The sequence below is a fragment of the Drosophila rhopaloa genome, unplaced genomic scaffold (genome assembly GCF_018152115.1).
Source record: "Drosophila rhopaloa isolate 14029-0021.01 unplaced genomic scaffold, ASM1815211v1 contig_3, whole genome shotgun sequence".
Lineage (NCBI taxonomy): Eukaryota > Metazoa > Arthropoda > Insecta > Diptera > Drosophilidae > Drosophila > Drosophila rhopaloa.
In genome coordinates, this window is record NW_025335123.1 from 10,267,235 (window position 1) to 10,277,972 (window position 10,738).

A 10,738-nucleotide genomic window follows, 5' to 3' on the forward strand; every position below is an offset into this window, starting at 1 on the left:
TTAAAAAGGTTATTTAACAAAGAACCAAAAGTAATTCTAATAATTACTAAATGCAGAAACGATACAATTTAATTACCAAATATACCTCCAAGTTTCCTTTGCTTCTGGTCATAGAATCTTCCTTTAGAATCCTTGTTTCGATTTCAAATACACGCAAAACACTGTGGTCTAAAATAATTGGATGTTATTTTATAAATTCAGTTGGATGCCAGTGACATTTAAAAGGCACATGCAATTTTTAAAAATATAAAATAAATGCAGTCTCTGGTTACGACTTGGAAATGAATGTGTCCTTATCTGATGTGGATGTCTTCCAGGTGGGCAGATGATGCGGTGTTGTTGGCGGACTGGGAAAGAGGGTCGCGTCCATGGAAAGGAAGAGCTCCAGGCCCAGGTCCCACATCCAGTGGTCGGAACACCATTGCCTGCCCATCTCCTCGTCGAGGTCGAAGCCGGGCTCCAGGCGGTCCACCACGTGGAATAGTTTCTCCTCCACGTCGAAGGCCAGACCGCAATCCGAGTTCGGCACGGGCTTCATCTGCCGCACCTGCGTGGTCGATGAAGGTGGCGTGAAGAAGACGTCGCGCATGAACTCCATCTCCCGGAAGTGGCGCCATCGCCTTCTGCCCAGGCGACGCAGCTCGGCGCGATAGTTGCCCCGCAGCCCGTTCCACTTGCGCCGGCACTCGTCCACGCTGCACTGCATCACCTTGGCCACGTCCAGCCAGCCGAGGTGCATTTGCACGCGCCGGCTGGAGAAGTTGATCCGGGTGTCCCAGATGGCAGGATGCCGGGCAATCTCCTTTAGGAGACGGCTCTTGTCCATCACGACGGGCTGTGATTGGCCGAAAAGTTCGGATGGCATCGCTATCGCCAAAGCTCTAGGTCCATCTCTAGGTGCGACTCCTCCTGGTTCCGGGTTCCGGGTTGTCCATTTCGATTCTCCATACTTCCAAGTTTTATTTATTTAATTATGTGTTCAAATTGTGATATATATTGTCTTTTGATTCTAGTATATATTCATTCATGGAAAGTAGATTCCGGGAGTTGAATTTAATTCGATTCTTTTTTAATGATGTTATCGATATTTATTTGGCAAAAGTGCTGCCAATAACAATCGCATTTTGAATCGAGTGCTACCAAGAAGTTCAATGACTTAAGCTTAATTTCATTATTTTCCATAATGTAACTATAACTATTTATTGCAGGGATTTACATTTTACTTTCTTATGATTTTGAGGATTTGCGGTGAGAATTGCGTTAAAAAGAGGTTTCAGTAGCCCCCCAGAATATATTATTTTCTAATTACGCATATAAACTGAAACATAGCACTTCAATAAAAACAAACAAAATGCTTTCTAATTAGTTTCCCTTAGTTCCCTAAAGTATTGTTATTTTCCACATAAAGAATCCTCACTCCTTGAAATCCCGCAGGATAACTATTGTCTACACTCAATGTTTGTCCACAAAAGATGGATCGTAAAATGTGTAAAAAGTTTCGAATTATATGTGTGCTTAATGAATTGTTTGTATCCTAAATCCAGGTCGTAAAACACCAGAAATTTCTTGGGCCTGCCTGTAGCGAATAAAAGTGCAGTAAAAGTGCACTTAAATGTACTGATCTATTGTTTGCCAGCGACGACTTCAGGGATTTAGCATTTACGAGCGGGATGGAAATTTTTATGATCGCACTTCATTCGTCCCGTTGCCAGAGCGACTTTATCAAAATGCCATTAGAATCGGAAACCTTCGGGGCGTGTGGCAGCGGGAGAAAGGACTATTGTGATTAGCCCGTGATCGGCAACAGGATCGCATCCTGGCGGAGTCATAAAATTGCACCTTGGCACCGCGGCAGCTGATGATGCGGGTCCCTGTCCCACCTAATTTCCCATTTCCATTTCCCACTTCCCATGTCATTGTCCTTGTGCAATCGCTAGGACATGTGCGAAATCCCGTTCTCGATCTCGATCCCAAAACCCATTCCGAAATATGTACATCGGCATATCGGAAATTAGCGTATTCGCCGGCGAAATTAGCCGCTGATTATGCTGGTCTGCGGTGCAAGGATGCAAATGTCCTGCGTCAGGAGTGCTGGTATTCAACCTGTCTGGGCTCAAATTATGGGGGTACGAATGTACAGTGTCTGTACACTGGCCAAAACATGAGATTTAACAATTTCTGTAAGTGTTGGTTTTCTATAAAACAAAGGAAGCTTTCATACATTTGTTGTACTTAAATTGTTGATGCTGAATTATTTCTTGCTTTCATATATGGCATAATATAACACTGATAAACATTTTTTGTTAATCAAGAATCTTTGAGGATTTAATTTTTCCAATATAATTTATGTTGTCAATTATATTTAAATATTAAAAAAACTAAAGTCGTGCTATGGTTTTATAGAGATCTTAAGGATTTAATTTAGCTTATTTTATAAACAAGGTTTTAATCAGTGTATTGTTGGAATTGATTTACTATAACTTGTGAGAAACTGCTTTTTTAAATGTTTGTTTTTCCAATAAAAATAAGTAACCAATAGAGAAGCTAGTTTTTGAGCAGTGTAAACTATAACTATAAATATTAGTTCGTTTTCGTAAAGGGGATCAAGTGAGTGTTTTCGGGTCTGTTATCCTGTATCCTGTTGTCCCGAGGCACCTGTCTTCATTAGTTGGCTGTCATTTCCTCGACTCGTTCGATAAGCAATCAATAGAGCGCGAGGGAGACGGGTAGCCTGCTCTGGAAAGAGACGGAGAGTAGGCCACTTACAGGTGCAAATGTTTGTTGCTTGCTCCAATTTGTTTGGCGGCCTGTTCACCAGTCTCCATTTGGCCTTTGCATATTGATGAGGCCCAATTTATGGCTCCCAACTCACCTGCCGATCGGCAGCCGAAGAAAACCGACTGGCGAGTGGAAAGTTGAAAGGCTTAAATGGCCACATGCCGGGCAGATCAAATCGGAGATGGAAGCCGGAAAAAACAATACGGTAGCGGGGAAAATGCGAGGGAAATGCTTTCTCGACAATCGACAGGTAGTCCATTAGTTGAAAAAGACCACATAGGAGGAAAATACTTATCTCAAATGGGGATATATATTTATAACCATTTATATATTTAAAAGTTCCTCTTAAGATTTCTTAACATTTATTTTCAAAATATATCAAATTATTATAGACCACAATATATACACCCAGAGAATTGCATTTATTTATTTTTATTTAGTATTTTTTTTTTAAAACATGATTGCCTTTCAAGGATTTTCTTAATACTTTTTCTTTTAACATACGATGAAATCTAAAAGCCTCTTTAATCCGCCTTTAACAGAAGTCATTTATTATTCGGGTATGAGCATTAATAGTGGCAAATAAAAATCGACCGGTCGCTTCTAATTTTGGATATCTAACGTGGTTACATCATTTGGTCATTTGTTATCCTCGAAGGATAACCACCCTCCTGCTCCGGATTCCCAGCTCTCGCTCCTCAGCTCTCGATTCTCAGCTCTCAGTTCTCAGTTCTCAGTTCTCAGTTCTGGTTCTAGGTCCTCCGCATACCTGACTCGACTGTTAATCCTGGCGCAGGATTCCTCCGCTGTCCTGTGTCGAATGCGAACCAGTTTTCCGCTTCGCTGCAACTGACGCATAAATTGCGGCACTTTCCATCCGTTCCATTTGCCGGTGGGACAGGACGAAACAGGACTCTTTTGTTTCTGCACCGGAGAAAAATATCTATATACTAGATGTTTTTGTTAAATAACATTACAAAAATGGTTAAAAAGATATTATAATATGACATCTCTAATTTAAATTTATATTTATACACTAAATTCATTTTATTTTTTATTTAATTAACTTAAAAAAGTAATTTATTTTTTGTTTTGATTAAATCATTAACATTAGTTTACCATCTTTAATTGTTAAACATATATTATTATATTATTAAGTTAAACGAAATGCTTTTAAGTTGAATAAATAACAAAAGGAAATTTAATTAGTTCTCAGTTTTATAATTTATATATTCAGATTTAATTGGTTTTTTTTTATTATCAGGTATTTATTAATGTAACTATTCTTATTGTATTCTTATTGTTTATCAGGTGTCTTACTTAAAACTTTACTATTTTAATTATGTTTGTCTGTATACTTTTTAGAAAACACAAGTATGGTGGAAATTTCTCAAAGTGTAGGGTTTCCAGTTGATTTTTCCTTAGCCAACATTTGCGCTCGCCAAGAAGCGCTCTTAGCTTCCCTATTCAAATTGTTTGAACTGGCAATGCGGCACGGTGATTTTTCATTTTCCCGGCCGAGTATTAAAGATCGGTCATTGGGATGGGGTAGAATTAGAAGTAGAAGTAGAAGTAGAAAGCCGGCCACATCGATCAGTTTTCCGGCGATTCTGCGCCGTACGGCACCTGTTTTTCCTTCTGCCCGCGATTTTTCCACAGCACCAGCAGGTGCCAGCGAGTTTTCCCCCGCCGACAATGACATTTACATATTACTATGTGGCGCGTGGCTCCAGGTTGCAGGATGCAGGACACAGGAGCAGCCTGCTGTTCGGGATCCCGATCTTGATCCCCGCATGACAATGCTAAGTGGAGATCCCCCCCCCACCATCGCCTGTCGTCGACCCTCATCAAACAAGTCGATTTTATGTTTCCTTTTCGAATTTTTCACGCTGCATTTTCCGCTGCTGCCACTGCTGATGCTGACCAGCGGGAAACTCAGGCAAGGGTTGCTAATGTCCGAGTTTTCCCCTTTCCATCTTCATTCTCATTCTCATTTCCACATCCACTTCCATTTCCTCAAGACATTGCCCGATGGCACGCGCTTTGGTCAGTTGGTCAGCGATTGTTTTCCACCCTTTGACAACGGTGTTGTGACAACGGAAAACGGACAATGGAAAATGGGAAACGGAAAATGGCCAGTGGAAATGCAATTTGAGTCCTAGACAATTAAGACCAAACCGCGATATGACAGCCCGCGATCGCCTCAAACTTGTTGATTGTTTATTCAAATATTGAAAGGGTTTAAAGGTGAAACAATATTTTAGCTTTCAACTACAATCGAATTGAATGCAGGTTTTTGTTAGTTGAAACCTTTTATTTTACTACTTTTAATGTGATATTAATGCAAATATACATCGGTAGTCTTTTATTGGTTATTCCTTTAATTGAAAATATCCTTAAACCTTTATTTCCAATAAAACTCCTTGCTATTCATACGAATTTGGTTAAGTCACTCTGGAGTAGCCAAATGCCTAAATCTGAAGGAGACTTTTAGGCAGCTGCTCAAGGAAGTGATCTTTTCAGGTTCCAGAAAGGATTTCCGAGTTCCGATTTCCGATTTCCGCTGCACGGGCAATTAGTTAATTAAGCGCAACTTCAAGTGTCCCACTTCGAAATATATCACACGAGAATCGCTCCTTGTTGACATTTCTGCAGCATCATCCAGACAATTTGCATATTTAATTGAAGAATCCTATGCGCCCAAAAAGGGGAAAACTTAATTTTTTTTTTTTAATAAAAACTACCAAAATGTCAAGCGAAATTTTTGGAAGGCAGAGACGGAGGAAAAGGAGGAAGAAATCGAATTAAAAAGCGCAGAAGTTTGAGGCGCTGGAGAATCTCTGGCTGGTGACGAGCGAGTGGAAACCCCGCGGCGGCCATCAGGGAAAAGGGTTAAATGCAAATGAGCACGGTTCCTCCAAAAGAGAGCTGAAGAAAAAAAACTGGGCGATCCGGGAACAGGACACACGGACCTTGGACTCGATCCAACCCCCGAATCCCGGGCAGTTGTCAACCGCGCTTGACAGATCTCCTGGCCCGAAACTGGATTTTTGGCATTGAGGTTCCTTGATTCCCGGATTTCTTGGCACTGCCAACAAATTAATTTTCCTTCAACTTGATTTGGGACTACGCACTACCCCTTCCCTTAAGAACACATATATGCACTTATGCCATCTGGAAGTGGCCTTGGTTGTCTTTTAAAAAAATAATTCCATGATGTCCTGCAATGGAAATTTAAAATTCAAAGGGCGATGCATAAACATATAACAAACGTGAATTATTAACTTATGTTACGTTAACCATATTAATATGTCCACTGTTTGTATACACTCTTTAGTCTTAACAATAATCTTTTACCAATAATATAGAATTTTCTTAAGACTTTCTTAACTGCAAAGGCTATATACTTTAGCTATATTGATTTATACTTTATCAGATAGAAGTTAATACTATATTTAAATGAAACAAATTATTTTCTGTTTGTATTACTTGTAAGCATCATTTTTAGCTGAAAACTGAAATTTCACTTGAATTTGATGTGTCAATTATATATTCCATATCTTTGTACATTTAAATATTCTAGTAAATTAAAAAATCAGATTCTTATAGAATATAAAAATATAAAAATATGTCATCTATTTGTATTTTACTTGTAAGAATCATTTTTAAGTTAGAAACTGAAATTTAACTTTTAATTGATGATGTCAATAATATATTCCATATCTTGGTATATTAAAATATTCTAGTTAATTAAAAATCTGATTCTTATAGAATATAAATGTTAACGATTTTTGTTTTACTTGTAAGAGTCTGCTTTTAGTTAAAAACGGAAATTTTACTTTTAATTGATGTCAATAATATATTTCATATCTCTGAACATTCAAATTAAATCTAATCTAGTTAATTAAAAAACTGATTCTTATAAAATATAAAAATATGTCAAGGATTTTAATAGAAGCGTATGTTTGACAGGCATTTTTTCCAGTGTCGCTCAAACAATGTTCTTTTCTTGAAATCAGCTTTCCCGATCCCGCGAAGCTCTGTAATTGTATTAATCAAAACAAAAACAGCAACACGCAAAGGGGGGCCGCCCCTTTCCCTAGTGCCGAATAGCGAATTCCGATCCCGATCCGGATCCGGATCCGGATTGTAACGCCCATCGCGGCGTCGTGTCGATAATTTAGAAATTAAATGTAGTTCGCCGAACTGTGAACCGAGGAAAGGGAATGGAAAAGAAAGAAATGCCGCAAACACACAAATCAAATCTAATCAAGCAAAGAAAGCGCACTTTCCCAAGGACGAAAACGAAAGAAGGAGAAGGAGAGGGAGACGAGGGTGAAGGCAAGGGGTAGCAGTCCAACCCCCACCACTCGGGCAAAAAAAGGATCACCCCTCCGAAGGACGAAAAAAACACCAAGGAATTGGTCTAGTTTTTTGTTCTTTCCTTGTCGCAACTGCAATTACATTTCATTTTCGGGATTTCAATTTCGATTTCGATTTCGCTTTCGCCTTTTTCGTTTGGACCCAGGACTCACGCCACATCCGCGGACGGGGTGTCCTTTTGCCATGGGTGTCAGGATCTGTCCGACTGCCATTATTGTTATTGTTGTTCCTGGCCGCCCGTCTGTCGGGCCTTGTAATTATTTAGTTTACTTTTTTTGCTCCTTGCTCCTTGCAGCCTCCTGGTTTTTTTTCTTTGATTGCATCGGCAAATCAACTCAGTGGCTCGGAAACTTTCAATTTCACGCTTAGTTTTTCTCTGGAATTAAAGAACAATGCCAACAGGATATACGTTTACTCCAATGGCGGAATGGTGAGATCCTAGGATGCCAAAGTACTTACATCCATTTAAAGTTTTGGGTAATACAAACTTTAGCACAACATGTTACTTATAGTATATTAGAAGTTCAAATGAAGTATGACAGGAGTAGAATTTGTCATACAACCAAATTAAAACTCAAAATATAAATTTTTTGTATATTCTTTACTGTCACAATTTAATGACCTGTAAATAAAACTTTGCCTTAAGTTAGTTTTAACTTACTTGACCGCATTACAACCTTCAATTATACCATAACTTTTTAATAAAACCAACATCAATGAAGTACTTTGAAATTAAATAATTTCAAAATAAAATATGGATAAGTCAGTATGTATAAATCAATAAATGTTAAAATAAGACAATTACCGAAATTGTGTTCTACAAATTTTGCCTAAAATTCTACCAAATTGGTTTTTTTAATAAAATTGAAAAGAATGAAAAACAGAATCGTATTTAATTTAAATTTTGTTTTCCATATTTAACCAACTTTCGTTTAGTATTAAATTTCAACAACAAATGGGAATACATGATCGGCACTTGGTACCCACGTCAATCTCATTTTCCCTGCAGAGTAATGAGGCAATTTAAATGCTAATACTTTGCCCGACAAAATATCAAATTATAATCCTTCGATGCGCTGGAGGGTTGGGATTTATAATTATGAACTATGAATATGAATTGTGAATTAGTTTGGAATTGGCTTTCAGCTTTTATCATTCAAATCGAAGTCGCCTAATAAGATTGCAGTCTAATAGGTACACAAAAAAAAATAAGATCACTTTAAACTTAACAGAAATGCCATAACTTTGGTGTTTGCAAAGTAAGAAGGTTGGGATTTTCTATGGGTTTTATTCGGCCGACTATATTCTATATAATTAATTCTATGACCGTTACTGCCCGTTACTGCTCTCCCTTGCATTATAAAAGAGGCTGAAAAGGGTAGATATGTCAAATGCATTACATGAATAATTTTAGAAAATATATATTTATATCTAATTTTCCGAAAATTAGGTTAAAATTTTGATCTCCGGTTAAAATTTTGATCTCCGTTAAATTTTCAATTTAACGTTGATCAAAATTTTAACCCATTTTCATGTCAATTATTTCTAATTTTCCGATGTGTTGTAATACAGTGACTCAAAATTTGACTTTGAGGGTCCATAACTTCACCAAATTTAATCCGATTCCAAAGTGGCATACCTCTAAAGACTTGTGATTCGATTCTCTAAAAATCTGCATTCAAAATTTTTAATTTAGCGTTCATCAAATTTTTGACACATTTTCATGTCAATTATTTCTAATTTTCCGATGACTTGTAAAAGAGAGACTTAAAATTTGCTTCATTTCTTGTTTTTGATGAGCCATTTTTTAATATTCCTTACCTACTAAACTAAGCACTCTGGGCTTAATTAAAGGTTATTTTAAAGCTTATTCTGTTGAACAAATCAATTGGATAAAATCGTAACTCAAGCAGAAAAAATACATTTATGCGTACAAAAATGATTCTATCAGTTATTCAATTTTTAAATAAAGTTTATTCAGAGTTCAATGGCATATTTAATGTTCCAGCGGAGTCCGTTAAAGTCAGTTTTTGGAAAGTTTGTTTTCCTCGTTGGTTGTCACACCTAAACAAACAAAAGCTGCAGCCACCACCGGAATACTGGATGCAGGCCACACAATGGGATCGGGGGCACCACCGCTAAGCTGCTGGACCTGCTGGCCGCGGATGACCGCGCAACCGCGTGTGCCGAGGTCAAAGGGCACGCTGCCCTCCGCATTCGCATCCGCATCCGCATCCGCAATCGCAACTCCATCCACAGCCGCAGCTGACTTTCCCGTTGCCAAACAATGGAAAACGCCTGACCGTTCTTTGTTTTCCCATTTTTTAATAAATTAAACAAATAGTGGAAAATGAGCGCGCGCGCGTTTTTCATATTTTCTGTTTGCTTTTCGATAATTTCCAATGCGCACACGCTCCCCGAGAAGTAAAAAATGACAAACGATGTCGCTAAGCCGCGACAATACGAGGCTATTAGGGTAATAATTTGTGGGATTAGAGGGACAATTTAGCGGACCTGGAGTCGGGAGTCAGTTGGGGTGGACCCAACACACAGGCTTTTAGGAGAGACCGAATAGAGCGACTTCAGGTTTATGGGCTGTTTTGACTCGAAAAATGTATTTTATTCCTTGACCACATGGATTTATAAAATAACAAGAAAGGAAGCAAACTTCGGCAAGCCGCAGATTATATACCCTTGCAGCTGGTATACAAAAACTGGATACCCTATATTTCAACATCGATGACTAAAAGAAATTAAGCTAGGTCATTTTCCGATTCATTTTTCGATCGTTCCTATATGGACTTAGAGTTGCAGGTTTTTGTTCATTTTGCAAAGCCATTGAAGGTAAATAAACCACAATAATTTTAAGGTATACCACTTTGCAATCGGATGCCTATAAGAAAAGTTATGGGCTTCGAAGTGAAGGATTTAGGTAACTTTTCTGCAAACCCATTTTTCCAAAATTTGGAAAGGGGTTACATTGCTTAAAATGATGAAAAATCGACCCAAAAATATAAAAAAAATGTGGAAACACAGATTTTTAGAGAATTTGGCCACAATCATTTTAAAGTATACCACTTTGAAATCGGATGTCTGTAAGAAAAGTTATGGGCTAAGAACTGCAGGTTTTAGGTAACTTTTCTGCAAACCCATTTTTTGGAAAATTTGGAAAGGGGTTACATTGCTTAAAATGATGAAAAATCGACCCAAAAATATAAAAAAAAGTGGAAACACAGATTTTTAGAGAATTTGGCCACAATCATTTTAAAGTATACCACTTTGAAATCGGATGTCTGTAGAAAAGTTATGGGCTAAGAACTGCAGGTTTTAGGTAACTTTTCTGCAAACCCATTTTTTGGAAAATTTGGAAAGGGGTTACATTGCTTAAAATGATGAAAAATCGACCCAAAAATATAAAAAAAATGTGGAAACACAGATTTTTAGAGAATTTGGCCACAATCATTTTAAAGTATGCCACTTTGAAATCGGATGTCTGTAGAAAAGTTATGGGCTAAGAACTGCAGGTTTTAGGTAACTTTTCTGCAAACCCATTTTTCGAAAATTTGGAAAGGGGTTA

At 37.9% G+C, this 10,738-nt stretch overlaps 1 protein-coding gene across 1 annotated transcript; it reads right to left on the reverse strand.

The window, feature by feature from the left end:
- Nucleotides 1-265: 265 nt before the first annotated feature.
- On the reverse strand, nucleotides 266-834 carry LOC108049841. Its single transcript, XM_017131175.1, has one exon. It carries the CDS (start codon nucleotides 824-826, stop codon nucleotides 269-271), a length of 558 nt encoding a protein of 185 aa, XP_016986664.1. The 5' UTR covers nucleotides 827-834; the 3' UTR covers nucleotides 266-268.
- Between the last annotated feature and the right edge of the window lie 9,904 nt (nucleotides 835-10,738).